This window comes from Cavia porcellus, unplaced genomic scaffold, assembly GCF_034190915.1.
Source record: "Cavia porcellus strain 051 isolate PalLab524CR breed Dunkin Hartley unplaced genomic scaffold, mCavPor4.1 scaffold_10, whole genome shotgun sequence".
NCBI classification, from domain to species: Eukaryota; Metazoa; Chordata; class Mammalia; order Rodentia; family Caviidae; genus Cavia; species Cavia porcellus.
The window spans coordinates 46,854,008-46,881,546 of NW_026947493.1; the positions used below are offsets into that span (position 1 = coordinate 46,854,008).

At 36.6% G+C, this 27,539-nt stretch overlaps 1 protein-coding gene across 2 annotated transcripts in view; it reads right to left on the reverse strand.

Annotated features, from left to right (window-relative positions):
- The window catches only part of Tram1 (translocation associated membrane protein 1), a 35,390-nt gene extending 11,703 nt beyond the window's left edge, over window positions 1–23,687 (reverse strand). Inside the window, exons 1-6 of one of the 2 annotated variants that reach the window (XM_063257439.1) lie at window positions 23,376–23,687; window positions 14,977–15,040; window positions 13,146–13,267; window positions 12,913–13,029; window positions 8,648–8,706; window positions 6,981–7,065 (exon numbers count right to left, since the gene is read on the reverse strand). In XM_063257439.1, the coding sequence (XP_063113509.1) occupies window positions 6,981–7,065; window positions 8,648–8,706; window positions 12,913–13,029; window positions 13,146–13,267; window positions 14,977–15,040; window positions 23,376–23,498 (570 nt within the window). In that variant the 5' untranslated portion in view covers window positions 23,499–23,687. Of the gene's footprint in view, window positions 1–6,980; window positions 7,066–8,647; window positions 8,707–12,912; window positions 13,030–13,145; window positions 13,268–14,976; window positions 15,041–22,851; window positions 23,280–23,375 lie in introns of those variants that run through there. The other variant, XM_063257440.1, reaches the window with a different exon arrangement.
- Between the last annotated feature and the right edge of the window lie 3,852 nt (window positions 23,688–27,539).

The following is a 27,539-nucleotide window of genomic DNA, read 5'->3' on the forward strand; positions in this document are numbered from 1 at the left end:
TTTTTAAAAAATGTAAGTCAAGACCTACGCTGGACTGTGAAGTCAATTTAGAAGTCCCATTAGCGTCTTTTAAAATATGAAAACAGAATTTTAAAAAGCCAATGTTACAGGAAACTTTAAAATTCCAGATTTTATACGTAAACACTGAATTACGAGGTAAGTCTTGCTTTTCATCCTGGGTTGCAGTTAAAATGTTTATAGAACATTGACAGTGATGAACTCAATATGTGCTTATTGATTAAGTGCCTCCGTTGTTTCTGCTCTGCCTGGCTTGGACTGTTTTCCTCACACATATATTTATTTATAACACTTAACATTAGCCTAGCTACTACTCATGTAGTATGGCAACTAATTAAAATGATGAACGTGGTGGGCTGATGCTGGCAGACTGAACTGTATTTCTTGGAATCTCATTACACGGTCTCCTGCTTCTAGGCCTCTGCTGCTGCTCTATTTCTCCCCTTAGATTTCCCACTGGAAACTACTTCCCCAAATTTTCTGAGAAAGAGTAGTGATTTTACAAGTCCAGTTTTGAAACTGAAAATACTTCTTTGGTAAGAATGGTATAAAGAACCAAATGTTAGGTACAATATAAGACACTCTCAATAGTACTACAAACAGCTACTATGATAAAAACAGCATGGTGCTAGCAAAAAAAAAAAAAAAAAAGACCCAAAGATCCATGGAACAGATTAGAAGATGCAGAATTAACTCCAGACATACTAAGCACCTTATCTTTGACAAAAGTGCCAAACATGTCCACTGGAAGAAAGACAGCTTCTTTGATAAATGGTGCTGGAAAAACTGGCTCTACACATGCTGAAGATTAAAATTGGACCCACGTCTTTCACCATGCACTAAGCTAAAATTGGAATGGATCAAAGATCTTAACATTAAAACAGAAACATTAAATCTGTTGGAAAATAGGTAAACTCCTGAAGACATAGGTGTAGACAAAGACTATACAAACAAAACCCCAACTGCACAGGAACTATCGCAAAGAATCAACAACTGGGATCTCATCCTATTAAAAAACTTTTGCACATCAAATGAAACCAGAGTGAAGAGAACAACCCACAATGTGGGAGAAAATGTTTGCCAGCTGTTCCTCAGATAAAGGATTACTCTGGGGAACACATAAGGAACTCAAAAAAAAAAAAAAAATTACTCCTCCCAGATTTAAAGACACAATCCAAAAATGGGCATCTGAGATGAACACATACTTCTCAGATGAAGAAATACAAACAGCAAACAAATACATGAAAAAATGTTCAATGGCACTGGTCATTCGAGAGATGCAAATTAAAACACTGAAATTCCACCTCACTCCAGAAACAATGGCGATTTATCAAGAAATCAACCAAAAGCAAATGCTGGAGGGCTTATGGGGAAAAAGGAACCCTTTTCCACTGTTGGTGGAAGTATAGACTGGTGCAACCACTGCGGAAATCAGTTGGAGATTCCTAAAAAAACTAGGACTAGAGGTACCATACCAGCTATTTCCCTGCTGGAAATATAGTACTATATTAGATGGATCAAGGCTATGCTTGGCACTAGCTTAAATAAATAAATAAATAAATAAATAAATAAATAAATAAAACAACCTGCCCCTTCTTTCCTATATTCAGATTCAACTCTGTACGTCAGCCCTCATTTTTGGTAGTCACTCAATGTAACTGATAATTGCAGAGGCAAAAAAATTAAAAACATCATACCATAGCGATATATTTGCACAATTTATAGCAGCACAATTTGTAATAGTTACATCTTGGAAACAACCTAAATGCCTATCAACTGGAAATGGATAAAAAAAATGTGTATTTTTATACAATGGATACCACTCAGTCACAAAGAAGGATAAACAGAGACTTTTATAGGTAAATAGATGCAACTTGAGACCATACTTATAAATGAAACAAATCAAATACACATGTGTAAACACTTATTAGTGTGAGAAACTGAAAGGAACAATGTGTGTATAAAAAGTTAAGATAGTTCTACTACTCAAATATACTACTATCAATGAGGAGAAAGATTTGTGCTGGTATTGTTCACACAATTGAATGCAGATGTGCTCTGGGTGAATGATCTGGGGATTACAATGCACAACCATTGTTGCCCTCTGATTGACATGTTTTGAAAATTTTTTTCTCTTTGAAATAAATTTTGGATTTGGAAAAAACAAAAAAAAAGAATCTCAGGAAAATTCCCAAGATAAGATACCAAGTTTATAATGGTTCTGTCAACTAGAAAAATACTTCTAAAAATAAGTGGTCTTAAGATCCTTTCCATGTAATTTTCATAGTTCCAATGAAATATTTTTCTCATAAAAGGAAAGAGAGAGAGAAAGGGTATTGAGATAACATGTTAACCACAAGAAAGTCTCTCTCTTCTGTTACAATAATCTCAGTAGAGTTCACTTGTGGTGTTACTGATGCAACTGGATATGGACATAAATATGGATATAAAGCTGCCACTATATATAGGAAATACCAGTGTTTCCCAAAGTATAGTTTATTATTCGTATGGTACAAAATGATTTAGACAGTATACAACAAAACATTTTAACTTTTTAATTTTAAATATCATGAGTAATAATGCACAAAATAAGGACATAGTCAGAAGTATAAGTCAGGAGAGTATGTAAATATGGTAAAATAGAATGGCAGCATGTAGATGAGTTTAAGAATTATCACTGCCATATTCCTTCAGATGTTAATCAATGCTTCAACGTTCTGAAGAGAAAACAGACCAAGGGAAGACCGATATTTACAAGGGAAGGTTTTCAGTTTTTAATTGCTGACCGAACTCATTTATTACCACAAAATTTGCATAAGTCGATGTAAAAAAATCAGTGTGCTATAAAAACTATTTCATAGATCCATAGCATTAGAAAGAGTTAAGAAAAATTCTTGTCTTTAAATCTCAACTTGACTAGATGGATCAAGGCTATGCTTGGCACTAGCTAAAATGAATGAATGAATGAATGAATAAATAAATAAAACAACCCGCCCCTTCTTTCCTATATTCAGATTCAACTCTGTATGTCAGCCCTCATTTTTGGTAGTCACTCAATGTAACTGATAATGGCAGAGGCAAAAATCCCATCACCAGCTTCTAACCTTACGATTACCAAATATCTAAACTTTTGAAATGGCATCTACAGCTTTCAAAAGGATTGAGGCGTCAAGAAATATTTTCTTAAGTAACAGTTCCCTCAGCTGTACACAAACTGACCAGTGTCTCTAAAGCAATGTTTGTATACTCAAAACCTATCACAGAAAAAAATACCACAAAGAGTGGTAGGCACTGTGGCTAACTGGAAAATATACACCACAGCATACATGAGAATACATTAACAGAGGAGATAGTATACTATGATTTTTATTTATTTTTATTTTTTTATTTCATGATTATTTAAAATAAGAAGTTCTATCTAGAAAATAGCAGGGCTTAGCTTCCTTGCACCAGGCCAAATGTCTTCAACACACTCTACTTCTGCTGGTGTAGTGCTCACACATCTGAGACCAACAAAAGACGTCACCTGGCACTGTGGGATTACTGGGGCACACACATACATGGGATATGGCAAATGGGAGAAAACCAAAGAAGCTGGTAAAACCTGACCCTTTCAGAGGGAGCTCCCGAAACCAATTCATTGGACATACTGCAGATTTCAAATGGGAAGCTAGCAAGCCACTAGCACTGCTCTCTAGGATGAACTTCTGATCATCCTGCTTTAGTCTCCCAGAATGCACTGATTACAGGAAATGCCACCTCCCAAGTTCTTATATATTCTTAATGCTAATGATTAACTTGTAGAAGATGAAATCACAGAATGACTTAAAAATTTGGGTAATCTCATTTTTCATGGAAATTTGATAAATATAATACATTTATTTGACAGAGAAACAAAATAAAAATAATAAAAGTTTCAAAACTGGTTAGTAGAAGAGTTACAATAAAACACTACTGTCTTTGTAGTAGTTATTCAGAGTACAAGATACAGGCATTATAACTTGTCTAAATATTAGCACAAACTTTTTTTTTTCAATGAACTGAGAGAAACTAGCTGTATAATTATCTTAACTATTCATGTATAAATGTATTTTTTTCCCCTTTCTACCTTTTCCCTTTCTCCTATCACAGTTTTTCTTTTGTTTTAAACAGCTTCTTCCCAATTCACAGTATCTATTGTACGTTTTGGATCTTACTAATGGGACAAAGTATAATACATTTAAATCAATTAACATTCAATATTTTCCATTAAAAAGGATGACTACATATGTTGCTAAGTTTCTATTCTTACAAGCAAATATATTTGACAATACTACACTACAAAAACTTTATCATAAACTATCCATGTATGTTCAAATATAAGGCAAAGATTCAAAGTAGAATATAAAAAGTGAGCATAACTTCCATGTAGGATGGAAAAATCTATTTCTAATTTATTACTTCTTGATATACAATTATGCATAATCAAGTTAATTATGTAGGTAGGTAGGTATAATCAAAGTAAAACTAAGTATTAGAAATGCTAGCTATTTTCTAACTACCCCCAAAACTTGTAATGTTAAATTGACCGAGAAACATTTTTTTTCTCTGAGACATAATCTCTATGCTGCTCAGGCTAGTCTTGAACTCCTGGCACCTACTGACTGACTCACATCAGCCTCCCAGGTAGTTGGGATTACAGATGTTATGTCATCATGCCCAGCTAAGAAATGTACTTCTAATCTTCTCATGAGTAATGAAGAACTGTTTATTTTACAGTATACACAGTATATATGATTTAAATTTTCTCCATAGAAAAACTAAGTTATTTGCTACCAACACACCTCTTGAACTGCTAATAGTGTTCGTTTCTTTCATTTGTCTGTAAGATTGGTTCAAAACAATCACTGTACTAATTTTTTCCAGTAAAGAGTTCTTCCAAAAATAATTTTCATAGAGTAAATTTTAAGAAACTGTTTAACACATATGCAGCTGTTACTTCCAAATTATGTTAATTACTTGAAACAGTTACTTCCAACTGTCACATGTAGGTGTTAAAAATAGTTTCAGTTAAGTTCTAAATTATGCAAATTATTCCATAAAAATTAGGCTGCATTTCTGGAGAAATGCCATCAGTCAGGAACTGAGAAGAAAGAAACTTTAGGAACTAAAATGAACAATTTGAAATGTCCCTCTTACCAAAGCCAATGAATAAAACACAAATATGGATTAATAATGAAACTCAAGAATTATGCCTAATGATATCCAAATAACTAAAGTTTAAATTATTTGAGCCATATTAAGACAAGAACCAACGTCTAACAGAACTTTCTATAATCACAGAAATATTCTATCTCTTCCATCAGAAATGGTAGGTACTAGCCACGTATAGCTAATGAGTATTTGAAATGGCTAGTATCACTGAGAAAGGAAAACTGTGTTTTAAAATAAATTTAGGCATGCTAGTGGCTACTACCATTTGTACAGAACTCTAGACTACCTATGATCCACATTAGGAGTTTACTAAATATGGAAGGGCTTCTGGAAACTGGGGTATTAATTTTATCTTAGGGCAGTTTGAGGTCAAATGTTTAAAAATACATAACGACCTTAATCCTAATCCTTACAATCTAATTAAGTGGAAAAACATTTTTACTTTCTTTTATAAAATACCATCATTAAAAGAACTTGTATGCCATAGCACATGGATTCTACTTTGGTGCTGCTTTCTAATCCCAGCACACTTTAATAACATAAACACAACATGTAAGACAGACAAAACAAGGGTTTATATCCCAAATCAGTTATTTGCAGTACATATAAAAATAAGTGGCTCTGGCGAGCACAGAGATACATTAGTTACTGTGATAATTCTACTTAGGGAGGCTTCTTAAAGTAAGGAGGGGTAAAGAAAAAACCATTTTAAATGTATAACAATGTATGTGTTTAAATGTGTACACACAAACATATACACTCTTACACACCCTTGACAGAGAATAAGTCCCCATATAATTCATAACCCAGCCTTAATAGTTATTAACAAATGACCAAACTCCTTTCATCTCTATCCCTACCCACTTACTTACCTTTATTATGCTGTAGCAAGTATCATATAATGCATCACATATGGAGATTTAAAAAAAAAAAAACAAAAAACCTCCCAAAAGACAAGGAATAAAGATGCTTAATTTATCAGAGGGAAGAAGTATTCTAGAAAAAAAGAACTAATGTGTTGGGATTATAGTGAACACAGTGGGAATAGAGCCTAAGACGAGAGGGGTAGAAGAGAGACCAGGGAAGAGGTGCTGCGGAAGAGGGCGAGCTCCACAGCACTGGCATGTAGCTTTGCTTTAGTTTAAAACATAAGGAGCTAGTATAGGTTTCAGCCGGAGAACCAGCTAATTAAAGGAAATGAAGTTGACTTTGTGATACCATGGGAACCTGACTTCAGAAGTACCCAATAAAAGCAGAAAGGAGGTTAACTGAAGAACTGTAGCAGTCTGCTTGTTTAAACAAACATCTTTCCCACATACTAAAAAAGGAATGCTCCACCCATTTCAGGAAAGGCTTCCCTGGTGAATATTTAACCATGGTTTACTTGGTTTTTCTCAATTCTGAATTTTTCTTTGGGTCTGATACACAGAACTAATAGTTACAGAATAATCTGACTAATCTTTTTTCTTTCTTATGAAATAAATTGCTAAGAATATCCATAAAGTGACAATAATATCACAGTTTAAAATTTGTTTAAATTTTGTTATTACTTGAGCAATTAACATGTCAAATGTAAAAGATCCTTAAAGTAATGACTTAAGTTTAAGAAATTGATTTTTGTCCTTGTGGAAAGGGGGGAGGTGGGAGGATGACACAGAAAAAGTTGAGTAAGGGCAAAGACATAAGAAGATAATTAATCTTAGAAAGATTTGTCAAAAAGAGGAAAAAAAAATAAAGGACAATTTTAAAACTATGAAACCCCAGCTTACTTTTTTAGTTTTCTGGAAGTAGAGTTCAGGGAAAGCATGAAACCAGTAAGCCAACTGTGATATGTAGAAAAACTTCATTTGAAATCTGTACAAGAAAGCAAAAAATATCAGCATAATATTTTTAAAGAATAAGGTAAACAAATATGGAAATCAGGAAACTCTAAACAGCTATCTTTGAGTTATCATTTTGTACAATACTCTGTATTTGAGCAATTCTTCAGCAGTCATTTCTGTCTCTTTCCCTGGGGCAGTCCCCTAGTCAGTCAGTTCCTCTGCACTAACAGCAAAGAGGGCTGCAGAAGGCTCTTGACTTGTTAGATGGGGGAGCCGGAATCCCCTTTTGGTTAATTAATATAGACTTAGTTGGTCCTGTTAGCTACTGAAAACACAAGGAACACAATCAACCTACCTAAAGTTCATCAAGGGGGAAAACAGGTAAAAGACTGACATGAAAGTGAAGGAACCTAGATTAACAGCTGCCTGAAAATGTGGTAATCTCAATTTCATTTTCCCTTTAGGAAAATATGGTGATTTTACCTAATTGGAACATGGAGAGGCACTTAAATAAGAGGCAAAGCCAGAATTAAAGAGGGGAAAAAGGCACATGATGGTTCCCTAGGAGATATATCCTACATTATTCTAGAATCTAGTCTCCTTTTTACTTTATAGTTCTCTAGTCTTCCTGATGCCACTTTATTCTCCCTTCCTCTCACCTCCTGAAGTCTAAAACAGAACATACAAAGCCAATCTGAAATAATTTTGGAAGTGGAAGTTACAATTCCACATCAGTATGATGTTTGTAGCCCCATTCTGTAAAAGTTCACTGAATTTAATGTAACTTTTTTAAAATCAGAGAGTGACGCAGTGAAGTGGGTATTACTGCTATGCTTAAAGATATGTGTGGCCATACTATTCCCTTCTTTCCTTCATACCTTTTTCTATAGTTCTCATATCACATTGTATTTGGTGAGTACTGTCTTGGTGATAAGCACCTTAAAATGTATACAACAAAGGTTATATAATGAAAATAACAGTCCGTACCACTGTCAAGGCACACACAGTCTTGCTGGGTGTGGACACAATATACTTACATACAGCATGACTACACAATCATCAAGACAGTGTACAGAAACTACAGAAAATAAAAACCAAAGTGACAATTTTGGGGATGAAAAAAACTGATGAACTAATGTAGTAAGAAAAATTGAGAGTAACTGTACTAGGGCAAAGCTTGAAAAAAGTAAGTTCAATATCTTTGTAACCGCTCAGTTCCTGGAAACATTGTCGAATGCTACACAGATTTTTTTTTAAAAAAATCGTAATCCGTAAGTTTATGGAAGGAAATAAAAATGAGAAAAGACTGGGAGTGGAAAGGAACAAAAGTATGGAGATGGACCCATGAAGAGAAGAAAATATGAGAAGAAAGGTAGAGCATACCAGAATTAAGGTTACTATTAAAAGCAGTTGTTTGAGGCTAACAAAGATGCTGAAAAGATATATAAAGCACACAGCAACGTTTTGCTTGTGGCAGTGGGACTGCAAGGATGTAACACTTACACCTATTTTATGCATTGTTTACCCTCCTAAGGAGGGTAACAAGAATGAGTTCTGCTTCCTTGTAACAGGACCACGGTCATATTAACAAAGGCTGGTTAAAAATGACTTACGTCATGAGGTTATGGGGATAAGCCCTCCACAAGATTGTTGGGTCTGAGATGTAGTTTTCCTAAGAAAGAAGACATGATTATTATCCTGTGAGTACCATACAAAGACTTACAGTTCCCCATAGCAGATTCCAAATAGTTCAGTTAAGCATTTTTAGTTATTTTCAATATAATTTGAATTGCTTATTGCAGCAAAGTGAAAATCAATGTGAAAAATACAAAGTCAAGTGGACCTAGCTTCTGACTTTTTTTTTTTTTTTTTTTGGTCTTTTTGAGACCGGGTCTTGCTATGCAGTTCAGGCTGGCCTTGAACTCACTTTGTAGCCCAGGCTGGTCTTGAACTTGCAAAGATCCTCCTGCCTCAGCCTCCTGAGTGCAGGGATTACAGGTGTGAGCAACCACACCTGGCATTAGCTTCTGATTTTCAATTATTTTTCAATCCAATATAGTAAAAACCACATGTATACAAACATAAGCAATCAATAGTAATAGTATATAACAGAAGCAACACCTACGAGATGGCTGAATTTTTCTCTAGAGTAATCAGAGAAGGATTTCAAGAAAAAATAAAGCTCCTGACAGGAGATAAAGAGGATCACACTACAGCTAAAATTTTATGGGATTATGACCATAAAATACTACCCAATTTATCTTTGGTAACTAAATGTGTTCAGTGAAAACCAATACATAAAAATAAAAAACTTATCCTTAATAAGAGTATTTTCCCATATAATTTTTTCATTTTTATTAGTATATTACTGTGATATATAGTAAATACAAACTGGGAACTGGTACATATTCACATAGCATATTGATCTTTTATTCCCCTTTCCTTCCATCTTCCTCACCCACAAAGAACCAACTCTGACGAATTGATCTTTTGTATTGCTCATTGTCTCAATTCCATTACTTTCTCTTTTACTATTTATGATTTCTTTCCTTCTATTTACATTGTTCTTTCCAGGCCCTTGAGATGTATCTTTAGGTCATTTAGCTGCGATCATTCTATTCTTTTCATGTGTGCATTACAGCTATAATCTTCCCTCTCATAAATGCTTTCACTGTGTCCCACAGGTTTTGGTATGATATGCTTCCTTTGTCAATTGATTTTCTAAACTACTTCTTTCCTGATTTCTTCTGTCATTTGCCAATAATTCAACAACACAGTATTTAAACTCCATGTATAATTTCTGTGGCTATTCTTGCTATCAATTTCTAACTTCATTCTAATAGGATTCAATGGAATGCAATGGGTCACAGTATTTCAATTCTTTGTAATTTACTTAAGTATGCTTTATGACCTAAGAATCTTGGAAAAGTTTCATGTGCTGTTGAGAAAAAAAATGTGTATTCTGTTGTTGTTGAAGCACTGTAGATAGTTGTTAAATCCATTTGTTCAATGATGTGGTTTAACTCTGATGTTTCTCTGTTGATTTTTGTCTAGTTGACCTAATTGTGAGATTGAACAATACTGAACCTCCTATTGTGACCATATTGGTTTCTCTCAGGTTGAATGGAATAGTTTTCTATACTTTTTACTTTTCAGTCTGTTTACTTCCTTTTGGAAGAAGTTTATCTCCAGTAGGCAAGTTTTTATTGCATTTTAATTGTTTAACACTCTGTCAGTCTATGTCTTTTGATTGGAGAGTTGAGACAATTAACACTGGGCAGTTTACTGACTTGTCATAGCATCATCTTTCCAGTGCTGATACCTTGCATTTTTCTTTTATTTAAATACTCTCCAAGTCAGATGTATACTTTTCTATGGGCTCTTTGTTACAGATGGCCTCCCTCTATCAAGGATTTCATTTTTTTCCCATCAATTTTGAAGGTTAATTTGGCAGGATATAAAAGCCTGGGTTGACGACTGTGTTCTTTTAGGACTTGAGAAATTTCACTTCAGGCTCTCCTGGTCATTAAGATTTATGCAGAGAAATCTAACTATTCTCATGGACTTGCCTTTATAGCTTACTTGCTGTTTTTCTCTAATAGCTTTTAGTATCCTCCCTTTTGCTGAATTTCTGCAATTTTCACTATGATGTGTCATGGAGAGGTTCTTTTCTGGTCGCTGCTATTTAAGAGCCTACATGCCTCTTGCATACTGAATTCTTTCCCAGGATTCAGAAAATTTTCCACTGATTTCAATGAATAAATTTTTTATACCTTTGAGTCATCTTCTAATTTTTCCTTTATTCCTATCATCATCTAGCAGCTGTTAGATGTAGCTTACATGGTATCATGCTGTTTTTAGGGTGTCACTGAATTTATGATCTACTATATCCACCTTGTCTTCTATTTCTAACACACTGTCCTCACACTACTCAAGTCTGCTACCCATGCTATCCACTGAATTTTTCGTATTATCAATCTCTGTTTTCTTTTCAAACTATTTCTCTTCAGTTGGTTAACTCAATTAGTTTATTGTTTTTTCTTTTTTAAACCTGTGAAACATTTTGGTAAAAATACTTATCTGTTTAGTTAAATCTTCTTGGAACATCTTAGGCATTTGCTTATGTTCCTTCTTTTATTTCTTCAATTATTGTGATCATGTAGCTTTCCCCTACTTTATATCATCTATGAGATCAGCTTTTGGGAAATTAGGGGTTTTGGGGAACATTTTGTTGCCTTCATTTCACATGTTTCTATTGTTTTATTTGCGGGTTAAAGATTAGACAAACTGTCTCTCCTGTGGAGATGCTAAGTTTGGTTTCCCTGTGATGGAACCTTGGTTTGGTTATGTTTTGATGTTTATAGTCCTCTTCAATCTATTTAGCACACTTGCATGCCTTCTTAGAGTCCAATCTTTGGGTTGCTTGACATCCAGTACTGGTTGTGTTTGCAAAGACAGGACCTCTTCCCCTGGGAAGTAGGCTTGGCAATCTAGCACATTCTCCTACATTGTTTTCAGTTTTCTTACAGAATTCTCTTTTATGTTTTTTATCCTAGTTTGTTTGATTTTATTGTCTGTGATGGTACGAACAGCTATTTTGAAGAAAACAAGTCATTATAATAGCCAGTGCTGATTTAATATCATCTTACTCTGAAGTCCTACCATGCTTTTGCTCTTCTGTTTCCTTTGGTTCTATCATGTTGTATCTTATTTGATTATATTATATGTGATAGTATAAACAAATTTTCTATGGAAAATGAAATAATATAGTAGCCATTGTTTATTTTCTGTTATTTGGTTCTGAATGCCCTGTAATACTTTCATTTGTTTAATGGTTTTATACTATTTTGTTATGTTTGATACTATTATATATGAAGTTATGCTCAACTATGTCAAAGAAAGAGACATTATGGTAGTCACTGTTAATTACGGGTTGTCTTCTGGTGAAATACTGTGTTGCTTACATTGTTCTGTTCTGATCTGCTTTGTTATGTCCTGTTTTGTCTTAATCTCTTTAAAATTAAAAAAAAATTATAAGAGAGATTCTTATGCTATATCCTGCAAGTTAGGCTTGAACTTTCTTCTTTTTTTTTTTTTTTTGGTACCAGGGATCAAACTCATGACCTCGTGCTTTCAAGGCAGGCAGGCACTTATGCCACTGAGCTAAACCCCTGGCCCTTTAGGCTTAAATTTTCAATCGTTCTGCCTTAGCTTCGTCATACTACATTATAAAATAGTTTAGACTTTACATATATAGATATATTAAAATTTACATATATCTGTAAAGTATTATTAAAACAACCAAGTAAAATGTAATGAGCACTTAATTGAAAAGCTGAATTTTAATCTATCTCCAACATTAGAAGTTGTATCCTAGAAAGTTTATTCTCTCAGTATCACTAACATGGTAAAAAAAAATTATGTGTTCAACTATTTTCAAAGTATATGAACTATGGGTGGCATTATAAATCTGAGGGGATGTCATTCCAAATATTAAAATTGATACTGCCTTCCCTTATTAGTGACTCAACTAGAGGTTCTGATTCCACTACCCACAAAATTATTTATTTTATGTTGTTTGGAATACAACTGGACTATTCTTAAAGGAGGGGACAACTAAAATTTTTTACACTGTAATCTGGTAACAGCAACACCAACATATGTTTTGCTAACATAGAGATATCTGAGAATGACAAGATGTAACATCTATAGTGACTAAAAATATGTTAGGCTTTCTGAAACAGGGAAGAACAGCTGAGACTATTTGCTATAAAAACTGAGAGATTTACCACCAAAAATCTTAATTTATACTAGTCCTTTAGCACCGTTTCTAATTTTAGATGTGAAAGAAGAATAATACTAAGAGGAATATACTTACAGAGATTAGAATGAATGTACCCCAAACACAAGCAAAAAGGTAGAATGCACTGAGTTGACCAGATTCATTAAACTTGCTGTGTTTCGTTTTGGAGAAGTGCATTCGCCTGTTAATTTTCTAAAAATAAAAACATGTATTAGTAAGAAAGAATTATAAAATATACTTAATATATGACTGTCAGAGAATAGAATTAGTGCTTTACAAAGTATAGATTTCAAATATTGCATACTTACATCCAACACATATTCTTGAATTATGGCATGAACAATTATCGCCACTAGCATGTAGAAGAAAACTGTAGCCAAATCTTTGATACCATAGTAATAAAGGGATGCTGAGTCTGTAGCTTGTTCTTCTGAAGGCCAAAAAGGACACACACACACACACAAATATATATGTAAGATTATAAAAACAGCACTAATACAACCCAGTTATAGAAACAAACAGAAGAACACTAACCTATTAAACTTTTTTTTGTCTTTCCTTTTTATCCATACCAGGGACCGAACTCATGACTGCCTGCTTGCAAGGCAGGTGCTTATGCTGCTGAGCTAAACCTCCAGCCCCTAACCTAGTAAACTTTTACAAAAAAATTATAGGTAATTTGCTCTTTGAGATCATAAGTCTTAGAGGGCAGTGAAAACTGAAAAAAAGACTATTTCAAAACCTGAAGCTTCAGAAATTACAGAGATTTGACAAATGTTAGTAACAACTATCAAAGATCAATAAACAAAGGCAGGAAGGCTGCCCTCAATAAACTGATATTGTCCCAGGGGGCTATTTCATGCTCATAAAAGTTATACTTGGCCTATTTGCCTGTTTTTTTCAAAGAATTTCTGAAACTTTCCATCTCTCCTTCAAACTAGACACTATGATAATTTTAACAGAGAAACTGATTTAATCTTTGATTTAGTTTTGGCTTATAAATAGAGACAGAAACAACAATTACTTAAAATTTTTATTTCTTATTTTTTTTTGGTCCTAGAGATCACACTCAGGGGTACTCTACAACTGAGCTGCATTGTCAGTCATTTTTAGCTTTTATTGTTTGTTAATTTCTCAACTAAACTTAAAGTCCTACTTTAGCTTCCCAAAGTATGGGGATTATAGATATGTGCCATTGGGTTTTATTACTTTTTTCTTTGTACCAGTAATCAAACTCAGGACCTTAAGCTTACCAGGCAGGTGCTATGCCCTAGAGCCATATCCCTGGCCCTAGATTAAATTGTTTTTTAAGTCTTTGCTATTGTTTTAATTTTTCAAAATAAATCTTAAATACTTGTGACTTGCAACACTTGTTCTTAAGCTTAATGTTTATGGTAAGCTTTATATTCTTCTCTGTCATATTGCCAATTTCTAAATACTATAGTTTTGAGTAACCTGATATATATTACTAAGTCAAATACATACAAAACTATATGTAACAGAACAAAAGCCCAATTGATGTTGTACATCTGATCTCAATTCTAAATACAAAAAATTCCAGGGTTAGTTTATTGCCTGAATAGGTTCTTATTTTATTAACCAAATATCCTATTCCTCACTTTTGCCTAGTTAATTTTATAGTACTGTGCCTAACCACAATCAATTTTCCCTAACAACTTGATTTTCACATAGCATAACTTGGAAATAAAAACTAAAAGTGTAGTTTATAATTTCTAGAGTATACTGACATTCTCTTGATAAAGGCAGATCACAACAAAAAATGAAAATAAGCATAAAAGGATTGTTACAAATGTAATAAAAACTGAGTCTGAACACTGTGTCTGGGAAGTCTTGAATGAACAATGATACTAAACACATTTAAAATACCTAAGTTTTAGAATTTTCATATGAAAATACAGGAAGGCAGAGAAGACAATTAAAAAGTTCTTTCATAAAATTTTAAGCCCACTCACAAAAATATATAGTCAAAGAAAAACACCAGATTTTTGATGTACAAAATCAAAGTAACATTCGGTCTAATCACGGACGAGACAAATACAGAATGTAGTTTTAATGAGTATTTCCAACTCTGTTCAACTGAACTAATTAAACAGAAAATTCTTAATGAAAATTACTTACCTGATGCAGGGAGGGTAACATTGTACTGAAGAGTAACAAAAATGATAGAAGCTTTTGCTGTTATCTGGAAAGAAAAGACAGAAAGAAGAAAAATCGATTGAGTCAATTTCTTGTCCTCCTTAAAGCAGCAGACTGGGGAAAAGCCAATTCTGTCCTCGAGTCTAAGAACCAAGGATGGCCAGTTCTGGTCACCCAGAGAGGCACAAGGGGAATTCCTGGTCACCACAGTTGAGGTGGGTAGTTACAGTAATTCACCCAATTATTCTTCTGCAATTTAGACAAGATTATGTAACTCATCCCTAGTATTTGGAAAATAATAATTATCTATCTACTCTAGAGCTATACAATGATAACAACATTCCCATCAAGAAAAATTTTAGGTGTCAAAAAAAAATGGGAAGCGCAGTGAACATGAAAAAAACAGATCAAATGCGGGCCTATGTGTTCCAAACCCTTTGCATAGTTTAGTGATCAATAAATGTTTCACTATTGGTAAAAGCAGTCAGAAGAAAAATTAAATGCTTACTGAACATTACAGGCACTAGGCACAACACTAGACAAGAAAGGCTAAAGCAACGATGAATGAAATAATACCTGATTCAACTGTCTCTGAAAGACAGTTAAGCAAATTGTTATGATACTGTAAAATCAGTGTCAATACCATTCGCTAAGGGATTTCAGGATAAACCCATAAACCCATTCTTCCCCCACCCTTAGGTGGGGAACAAGCTGGTCCCAGAAAAGTTTCTTAAAGGAAGTGGTTATTGAAGCTGTGCCCTGTGGAAAATCCGTATTTCCCAGGCTCAAAAGGTGAGTGAGGAGGGCAGCAGAAGTAGAAGACACAAGATACAGCTGCAGTGAATACAAGGCTAGGCGTAACATCAGGGAGGCATTGTAGAAAATCCTAGAAACACTGAAGGGTAATGTGACCACCTGTTTCTCAGTTAAGTAGTTTTCTGAATTAAGTAGTTTAGGTTTTAAGTAGTTTAGTTAGAAATTAAGTAGTTTAGTTTTCTAAATTAAGTAGTTTAGATTTTACTTCAACATGACTGACAGACTTTAAGAAAGGAGATGTTTATTATGCCTTCTGAAAAGATTGCTAGTTGTAGCCTATGTGATTTCTACCCTGCTACCAAAATGATCTAATCCTGGTACTTTCCCCCAGCCTATCTGATTAAAACCTGTCACCAGATGTCTGACTTTCTAGATCATATGACCTATAAAACTGTGACCTGACTCCACCTTTCTGCCTCCATAGCCTTATCTCTGACTACCTTCTCCCTGGCCCCCTTGAAGCTCCTCCTACCACAGAGACCTTGTACTGCTGGAAAACCTCTCCTTGGATCTCCAGTTCAATCAAGTAAAGAAAGCCTTCCCTGTCTTTCCATATCAGGGCATTTCCTTTGTTTGATTATTTCAGAGAAGTGTACTTTCCTTCAAAGCACATACTCTGTTATGATTCTATTAATTTCTGTCTCACTCATTACTCCACAGTGTTGGTAATATTCTTGGTTCCTGCTTGCCTCTTATGTATAGTGCTAGCACTGGGTCTGACCCACATGAGGCAACTGCTCAATAAGAATACCAAATAAAATACCAGAGGAAGCATGTAAACCAAAGATAAGGGATCTGCAAGAGACCAGGTAAAAGATAATTAAGGTTTAACCTAAGGGAGTGGTACTGGGATGGAAAAAGCACTTTGGAAGCATTATAAAACTTGTTAAGCAAGATAAAGAGTTAAAGATTGATGGTGATAGCTTGAACAAGTGAAAAGTAATACTATTACTAAAAATGTGGAATTCAAGAATACCAAGTTTTGAGCAAAAGAGAAGAAACTGAGTTTTGGACAAACTGACCTTCCTGTGAAAGCAGCAGGCCGCTAAAACCTAGGTCTAGAACTCAGAGGAGAAACTGGCTTCAGATTCCTATTTAGAGACAAATGTTGAAGCTGCAGAAGTATACACATCATATATGGAAAGTGTATTTATAAAAAAAATTACCAGACCTGTGACAAGGACAGAGGAAAAGCCAAAAACTAATATCCTGCTATGGTTTGGGAAAGTGTTCCTAAAGGTCCATGTCCTAAAGGCTTGGTTCCCAACTGGTGGCACTACTGGGAGGTCTTCTGGTTACGGGGACTGCGGCCTCTGAAGGGATGTTGAAAATCTGGTCTGTCTCTCTCTCTTTCACTGCCTTGCCATAAGTTGAGTAATTTCTGATCCACCATGTACTCTGTATCATTATGTGCTGCTTTGTCAAAGAACTAAAAAAAATGGGATCATCTAAAAACAGACTAAGACCTCCAAAACTGTGAACCAAAATAAACCTTTTCTTTTATAAACTGATTATTGTAGGAACTCCATTAGAATAACACAAAGCTGACTAATACAGTTTTCCAAACTAAGAAATGGTCAAATAGACAAAAAGGGAATGAAGATGGGTTGGTCTCCCAAAAGCTAAGCAGGACACATTTTAAGAGGTGCTGGATCACAAAGTCAGAGTTCCAAAACAGATGTGTGAAGACAGTGCAACAAATTGGGTTACTTAAGAAGTCACCAGTATTCACGCTTCCAGTGATTTCCACAAAGAACTGAGAGAAGCAACCAGACTGCAGTTGACTGAAGAACGTTAAGACATGTAACAGTACCTGGTCAAGTACCTACATCAAGATATAAGTTGTTTTCAGGATAAGAGAGGCAGAGATTGTGTATGGGCAACAGCAAAGGTGCTGGGGAAAACGGAGAAACGAAACACACAGGACACAGGGGATAATGGCTGGAAAGCTCCGGTACAGATCAAAGTGTAAGGATGTAGCCCTCTGGAATGTTTCCTCTTAGACTGGGAAGAAGTTAACACACGTTGTGTCTCCCTTATCTGAAATACTTGGCATCAGAGACACTTTGTGTTGCAAAGTTTTTATGATTTTTATTTTACTTTTTGGTACTGTGAATTGAACTTAAAATCTTGTGTTTGCCAGGCAAGCGCTATTGGACCTGTAACCCACGTCCAATTTTTTTCACCTTTTTTGTGGGGGGGGGGAGCCCTGAAAATCCAACTCAAATGACCTTGTGCTTGCCCCACAGGTGCCGTACCACTGAGCTATATCCCTGGCCCTGTTTTTATGATTTTTGGAATGTCCACATATACATAATGGGACCCAGTTCTAAGCATCAAAATCATTTACGTTTCATATATAGCTTTTACACATTGCCTGAAGACAGTATCTATTTTCAATGTGTCTGTGTTTTTACTACTATCTTTCACATGAAGTATGTGTGGAATTTTCTACCTGTGGCATCACATCAGTGCTCATCAGTGCTCAGTTCTGGATTTTGAGCAGTTTGCTCAATCTGTAGATGATAAGACAGATATGAGAGAGAAATTAGACAAGCAGGAAACCATAGAAATGTACATCTGATGGACTCATCTTCCCCGTGTGTGTGTGTGTGTGTGTGTGTGTGTGTGTGTGTGTTGGGAGACAGTGTCACAAGTTAAGCACAGTTAGGACTGAATGAGAAGGACTATTCATATAATTCCTCTCTGAAAAGGAACTGGCTAGGAAAACTATAAACACTACTGGACACTATTAATTGCTGAGGTTAGAAACCTGATTTGTAATATTATCCATCAGCATGGATACATGCCTTCTTCTAGTAACCATTATTGATCTGTGATTTGAGAGGCCCAAAGACAGAAACAGTAGTCCTCTCCTTATCCATAATTTCACCTTTTGAGGTTTCAGTAACTTGGCCAACAGCAGTTTAAAAACATTAAATGGAAAATTCCAGAAATAAACACAAATTTTAAATTATGTGCTGTTCTTAGTAGCTTGAAATCTTGTGCTATCTGTCCATCAACCCCGGACTTCAAAAAAAACCCTTTCTGTCTAATGTATCCATGCTGTATTTGCTACAGATCTATTAGTAACTGTTCTGGTTATCAGATCAACTGTGGAGCCAGAGTTTGTGTTTATGTGCTCTTACACTGTCACTCACCTTGCTTTATCTCATCCTGCATTACTTCATACTGTCAGAAGAAGGATGAGTATAGTGTAACAAGATATTCTAAGAGAAAGCCCATGTTTATATTAATTTTATTACAGTATTTTATCATTAGTATAGCATATGTTATTAGTCATTACTGCCCAGCTCTTACAGTGCCTAACTTATTAAACTTTATCAAAGGTATGGTTATGTAGGAAAAAACAGCTATATAAAGAAGAGGTTATTATTTGTGGTTTCAGGTATTCATTGGGGTTTTGGAGCATTATGCCATGGATAAAGTGGAGATACATAGCAAATTAAAGTCTATGGAAAGAGAACAAAGCAAAGAGGGGGCTAACACCCTGGAGGAAAGCAAAGGGGCCAAAATACCAGAAACGCTTGGAGTAGTTAAGAGAACTGGTAGTAGCAGAATGAGGAGGTGAATAACTTATTAGGTTGTGGCTGATCTCTGCTAGTCTAGATTGAGAATCTGGAAATAAACCTGGCCTACATGCTTTAAAAATGTTCAGGAGATGACCTCTAATGTGAAAGGCAGATATGAAGATAACTTGAATAGAAAAGGCCAGTAAAGCTACTGTATTAAAATCTGGGTGACTCACTACAAGACAATGATAGCCTAAGATTCTAGGGTAATCACACAACTTTTAGGTGATTACTTTTAATAAATGGATTAATACATTCCATTCACTTTTAGATCTTTGTTTAGTCTTTATATAAACATATATTCCCCCTTTCGTTCTTGTTTCTAGTCTGTAATGAGGTCACCATTACCACAGCTAAGAAAACTGTTAGAATCCCTTACTAACAATTAATGAAATTCTTCAAAAGGAAATTTAGTATCAAATTCTAAAAGCAACAAAAGTTAGATTATCCTTTTAATGCTACGATTCCAAATAAAATTAAAGGTGGCCTCTAGTTAAACATGCAATAGAATGAGTGAAGGAAAAATACAAAGTGCACATTCCCCAAAAAATTTATAGAAAAATTAAACCAAAAATTATTCTGCGAGCCATTTTCAGGCTTCTTAATCTTCACTCATATCTCACCATTACTGCTTTAGTGAAACTAATATTGCAATTATCTGATAGTAAGATAAACTTACTTTAACTATAAATATGCTGATACAATGCACTAAAAATTTAAAAGTTTATAAGTTATACACATATCATAGCTGTCCATTTATAAGAAAAAATAAGATTTATTCAGATCTATCTTTAGTAGGTTATATCAAACTAATGAACTATCCAGCCCTACATTTTCATTTTTATCGGTACCAGGGATCGAACTCACGACTGCCTGCTTGCAAGGCAGGCGCTTATGCCGCCGAGGTAAATCACCAGCCCCACGCCCTACATTTTATACAAAGTCATAAATACTGTATTTCTTTTATGGAGTCGTTTTCTGTTGGGGCTTGGTGTCTTTTATTGTTATGGTATTTAGAGTTAACAATTTTGCATTTGTTAGAGGAAGGTTTGATTACTATATGGACTGAATTCTTGCAAGATAAAGCCAAGTCCTAAACACTAAATTCCACTGCTCTACCAGCTTATGCAAAAGTAAATTCTTAAAAAAAGAAAAGGCAAGTAAATGTTGGCACTAAGGCAAACCATGCTTAAAAATAAAACAAACAATAAGAATGGATCACTGTATAGTAAATAGATCACTGTATAGTAAATATCTCCAACCTGTAAGGCACAAACACCTAATAGATTCTGAATACTTATTGGAAAGTCATCGCTTTCTCAAAGGAAACAGCTTTCCTGTGAACCCTTAACTCCAGACTTCTCTTCCATATTGCTTTCAGAAAGCTTTTCAAGTATCCTCATATTTTTTTGATCATTCAAATTTTCCTTTTCAACTACAAAGCCATTATGTTTATATTATGTGAACTGATGGTGACTATAAACTTCAGGATTTCAAAATTCATAAACAATTTTTGATCACACAAAGTTTCCAGAAATCAACCTATGACGTTTCCTCCAAACAGATTACTTCTATATCAGTCTTTCCAATATATATGATCTCTTCATATGCTAACCACTAGTCCTTATCTTTTAAAAATATTGGCATCTATTTTCTGACTTGAATGATTTTCCAAGGAATACTACTAGCTAAAATCCTGTAAACCAAGCACTGAACTGGGCATTACACATATTAGTTAACTGTAATTCTGAGTAACCCAATGAGTTTCATTTTACAGATAGAAACTTACGTTCTGAGATACTCTAGTTTGAACATAAATTCTTTTGCCTTCAGAATCTTTGCTTTCACAGCTACAGTACATCTACGATGCTTCATCTTGGACATTAACACAGTATTTTATTTCTTTGCTGATTTCAACATAAATCCACGATATTTCAACATACTTACATAAAATGCTAAACAGTTCTACAAAAACATCAACTTCTGTTTTTTAGTACAAGTACTATAGTTCTATAATTATGCTAAATTTGCGATCCAACAGCAATTAGTTTAAAAGTCATATAGCAAAATTTACCTAGTCAATACTTAAGCATAACTTGCTTTAAAGTCTTAAAACATATGGTAAGAAAAATGACTTGTACGAAATTCTGTGTTTCATTTTAACACTCCTTTTTGAAGTGACTTTAAAACATCTATTTAGTATTGCTGTTGTGCCTAGGTGGCTAACACAAAGATGAAAATCCACCCACTATTAAAAAATCATTAGCATGAAAGGCAAAGTACAAGTGGTGAACTTCCCTCGACAATGTGGTTAAGAGTATGAAATAGGTTACATCAAAGCAATTACAGTATTTCTAAGTGTCAGATTTTCTAATTTACATTTTATTTCATTCAAAAACATTACAAATATGCTATCCAGCTCATGGTATTCCTAAATTGTTTTTAAAGTCATGGATTCTTACCACGTGGAGATTACACACGACTGTTGAATACAGTATATTGTGTATATGAAAATATTAAACATCAAAATAGAAAGCATGCAAATATAAAATTCAGCTTTGTAAACATATACAGTATATTTTGTCCTACATACATATCTAATGCTATACTTTTAATAACACACATTCATAAAAGACTTTCTAAACTGTTGGATGCTTTGAAGTTATAGTAGCTAACCTCCCAACTGCCATGAGGCAGCTGGTAAGTAGAAAAACTGAGTTTAAGTCTTCAGTCACCTAGTAAGCTTCTGCCGCGTTAGTTCACTTTCTACTTGCCCATCAACTGTACCTGTTGCCTCCTTAGTGGTTTCAACCACTACTTGGAAAATATTACCAATATATTTGGATGAAGAAATGCCCATTAAAAGAGAAAATCACCTAAAAATAACATTTAAAAAACCCCAAATGGGTGCCATTTAAAAATCTGTTTATCTTTTGTAACTGACAATTTCTCATTCCATTAGTTTTTCCTCAAGCATTCTTAATTTCACTTACAGTTTTAAAGCACTCTTCTAGGCACTGGAATGAGACTAGTAAAGTAGAAATAAAGGAAAAAAACCTCTTATCTTTACTGAAGCTACAGGCTAGGAAAGACGAGACAAAACAATAATCAGTATACCTGATGAAACAATGGGGTTAGAGCAAAACTAAAAAGACAGAAAAAGAATGGGCGTGTATATTGAGGAACAAGGAAAAAAAACGTAGGATGTTTCACATTCACCTTGCAAAGTTTATTACCCACATTCAACAGCTGTTAAATAAGTCATCAAAACATTAGAGATGTGGGAAGGGAATTTACACACTCCTGACATTCTCATCTCCTGCTTCAAGACAGACTGACTCCTCGGCACAGCTCTTCAGTACCTCGATTTATGGATCAGACATTGTTTCTTTACCAAGACGAAAAGGAAGAAAAATTCAGTAACTGGTAATAAGACAAAAATTAAAACCTTCGCTCTGCGCGTGCCCAGCGGTTACCGCCCTCCAAGTGGGCAGCGGACGCCCGGCTCCAGAGGTGCCCGGCGCTCTCCAATTCGGTCCTGGAGGGGACCCCGACCCTAAGGCCTGTGGCCCGGGGCCCGCGCGGGCCCGCCGCCCACTGCAGCCGAGTCCGCCCACCGCGCTGGGCCACCTCGGCAGCTCAGGGCCGCCTCTGTCCGCCCGCCCCTCGCCGGCTGCCACGTAACCTTTCGCGGGAACCAGGAACTGCGCGGCGCGGCGAGGCGGCCGGCGGGAGGGGCGCGGTGTCTGGGGAGGGGGCGGCGGGGCGGACCCAGGCCCGTCGGGTTGCGGCCTGGCCCGCGGGGCTCCGCTTCGGCCGGCCTCGGGGAGCCGCCGGCACAGCCCGGGCAGGGCAAGCTGTCCTTCTGGACCCGACCGCACCCCCCACCCGGGGTCCGAGTGCCCCGTCCGAGCCCCCGGGTCGCGGGCTGGCAGCTTGGGCTTCGGGCGGGGGACGGCTGGGTGGGCTCACCTCAAACATAAGCCCCAGGAGGAAGAGCATCGCCACACAGGAGACGATGTCTGCGTGATTCTGCAGGACGAATTCATGGCTCAGAATCGGGGGGCTCTTGGTGCTCTTCTTGCGAATCGCCATGGTAGGGGCCGCCGCCTGTGCCTGCAGGTGCTCTGCCCGGTCTCTGCTCTTCCCAGTTGCTCACCGACCCACCGCTGCCGCCGCCGCCGCCGCCGCCGCCGCCGCCTTCCCCTTGCTGCTCCTCACAGACCCGCCGCAGCCGCTCGCTGGGGCTTCACTTCCCATCCCATAGCCAGTACGCAGCCGCTGGGGCCGCCCGGAAAAAAAAAAAAAAAAAAAAAAAAGAAAAGAAAAAAAAAAGTGAGCCCGCAGCGGAGGCGAGCATGCGCACCAGAGAGACGGCGCTCGCTCGTGCCGCGGATCTTCTGGCGGCCAGACCACAGCGCCACCTAGTGGTCGGAGGCCGCAGGCTCGCGGGTGTGATTGGACCAGAGGGCTGTGCCGCAGTTTTGCTCCCTAGGGGTTTGAGGCTTGAGGCCGGAAGGGTGGGGGTGAGCGAGGGTTACGAGTAGTTCGAGCCGCGAGCTTCAACGGACTGAGACTCCTGCGGGACCTAGGGCGGCCGCAACCTTGTCTTGTGGCCCTCCTGGCCACTGGTTCACACTGATGGTCAATTGTGTAAATGCCATCGTTCAAAACTGTGAAACTACGACTATGACCTGATCACACATGGGTGCGGTGCATCCTCTAGTTTGAACATGTCTTTAAAATTAATTTCAGAGTTAGTTTAAACATTGTTTTTCACTTTTACTATGGGGTGGGGGAGGGGAGCTTTTATCCATGTCCACTCCCCAAGCTCCTGGAATTGATTCAAGGGGAGTGCGATTGATTTGAGTTTACCTGTTCCATATTAACAATACCTTTTAGTAATCTGGACAGACAGTAAAATAGGACTGTGGATTAAACATGTCTTCCTCTTTCTATCGATCTGCCCAAACAAGGAGTCCTTTTTATTTTTCCCCCTGACAAACTGCACCACTTGATAAATCTAGACTCCAAAGTCATCCCAGAATAAGCCCTCTCAGCAGCTTACACAGTCCAATCCATCACTAATTCAGGCAATGTATCCAGTTTTTCCCCTCCCCACTGCCACAGCCTCAGACCAGGATTTCCTCTTGCCTACAATGTTTATACCTAGTAGAAAATCTTGTAGAGGTTTAAAAAGGTTAGGCAGCATAGCACATGCATAATCTCAGCACTATGGGAATCTGAGGAGTTTGAGTCCAGCCTGGTCAATTTAGCAACATCCTATTTTGCTGGAAATGTAGCTCAGTGTGGAGGCCCAGGTTTCAATTCCCACTACAAAAAAAAAAAAAAAAAAAAAAAAAAAAAAAAGTTTTTAATTTAAAAAAAGAGGAGGAAGAGGAAGAGGAGTAGGTTAGCAAGTGAGTGAATATCCTTGTAACTTTTTATAATTTCTGTAAGACTTGATTTCTTCATTTATGTATTCATATATTAGGTGTTCCAGCTTTCCACTGTGACAAAATACCTGAGAAAAACTTATAAAGAAGGAAAGATTTATTTTAGCTCATGGTTTCAAGGTTTTACTCCATAGTTGTTTGCCACATAACTGCAGGCCTGTGGCAAGGCAGAACATCATGCTGGAGAACTGCTCACCTAACCTTAGCATGGAAACAAAAAGTTTCTTCAAGGGCACATCTCTGTTTATCTATTTCCTTCAAGTAGGCCCCACCTCTGAAAGTTTTCTAGAAAGTTATGAAACCATCAATCAATTAACCTACTGAGAAAGTTAGAGCCCTAATCATCTCCTGCTTCAAGAAAGACTGGCTCCTCTTCAGCTCTTCAGAACCTCACTTTTTGGATCAGACATCGTTACTTCACCAAGGCAAAAAGAAAAGTTCAGTAACTGGTAATGAGACAAGAATTAAAGCTTTCAGTGCACATGTGTCCAGCATTCTTTTGGGCGTGTACCTAACAATGAATTGTTGGTCATAGGTAACTTAATTTTTAACCTTTTGTGGAAATGATTGACAATTTCCAAAGTGGCTGCAACATTTTTCAAAACTATCAAACTGGGAGTTTTTTCACACCAGATTTTTCTTTAAAAAAAAAATGAGGGGGGGCAGAAAATAAATGACTTTTTCTTATGAGACAAAGAAAATATGGAATTTAAATGACTTCTTTGGGCTTGCTTTAATCTGTATTAAACTTTCAAATAAGATTGAGGAATTTTTGAAATTTTTAAAGATTTTTTTCTACCTTGAAAAATAGTTTCTAATTTTTAAAATTAAAAATTGTACCCATCATGTAAACATTATGCATATTTTTTGTCTTTGCTTTTATCTATCTTTTTTTTTTGGACACAGTCAGCCATCATGGAGAGTTATCAGAGGGATGTAAACAGACAGTGATATTGCCTCACCTGAGATTTTTGGACACAAATTGAAAGTTACATAGTAATCACACAAAGTTTTCTGCAGTCATATTTTCCTGCAGGTGACCTACCCCTCACTGTTCTAGCTTTTCACTGGAGCTCCAATGACCTCATTCTCTCCCCTACTCCTACTGGCTGCTGCAGGTAATCATTTCCACCCACCTCTTCCTTCTTTACCATTTCTTGTTAATTCCCTCAACCTATGCACCCCTCTGTGAATAGGCCTCTCCTAAAATGCTTTCCAACTAACCCTTTTGAATGAATCATCTTTTCTTAGTCAGTTCTCTCACAGAGGATAGAGAAATACTGTGACAGCCTCTGACTTGGAGTTGCCTGTCAGGTTGAATAATTGTTGGAGGGTGAGTTGGAGAAGTGACCAGAGCTTGGGATGCTAGAAATTATTTCAGAGGTTCCATAGTCATTGGCAATGAGATGGGCTAATTAGGATGATGGGAGTGGGTGGCTGAGGTAGATGGAGGAGGATGCATGGAAATAAGGGGCCTAGGCAATAGGAAGCTAGGGTGCTTGACATGCACACTTAATAGAGCTATTAAGTCATTGAAAATGACTGAAAGAGTGAAACGGGAAAGGACCCAGTGAGTGAGACAGGCACTACCATCTGTGAGTAAAGAGGAATCAGACAGGTTGGCAAATGATTGCCATGGAGGTGAGTGAGCAGTACAGAGGGCATGGACTTCCAGAAAAGCTAGGTGTCTGAGCAAGGAAGAAATGTCTGTTAGCAGCAATGAGGGTCATGAAAGACACCCACTCCACCCCTAGGCTCTGTTGTGTGGGTGTGGGAGGAAAAAACCACAGCTCTTGAGAAGACATTGGGGAATCCGGGTTCTGTTTTCAGTTAGAGCTGTGGCCATATTTCATAGAAAGAGGGGGAAGAAAACATTCAGAAAGAGATGAAGACTGTGGGAGCTGGCAGCTGGTACATGTAGGGCTCTAGGGAATACAATGGAAGGGTGTGAAGACTGGGAAGGTGTTTTAGTGTAAGTCAAATAACAAATCTAGAGTGTTGTGGGAGAGAATGTGTTCATTCAATATGGAGGTTTATATGTGATACAGTATGTTAACCTAAAATGATGGGACTGATGGGCCAAAGCAGTGTTTATCTGAATAAGCACTGGTATACACTGCCATGGTAAAACATAGCAGATCTGAGGTAAAGCAGAAGCTTTTAAAGACAGAAATGGGACGTCCACATGAGTGTCTTAAAGATGATTGGTAAATAACATGCAATTGATTGAAGTCAATAAAAAAGCAGTAGATAAAATAAACAACCTAAAAAATCTGTTCACAGAAGTCATGGTGGAAAACATTCCAAGCAGTGAAAATCATTTGCTAAATGGATAAATGAGGGATATAGGACTTCAGTTACCCATGATAAAAAAACTATACTGAGGCATATAACACTCAAGATTGCAGAAATTCAACTCAAGAACAGAATATTAAAAACTATTAGACAAATGAAAACTCATCAGAATCACAGCTGACTTCTTAACAGAAACCCTCAAGTCAAGAAGATATTGGAGTGAGATTTTTCAAAGCCTATAAGAAAACAACCTCCAATCCAGATTGATGTACCTTGCAAAACTATCTTTCAAAATTGATAGAGAAAAAAGATACCTCCATGATAAAGTATACCTGAGAAAATTAATGAACACCAAACTGGCACTCCAACCTCTTCTGAAGGACAT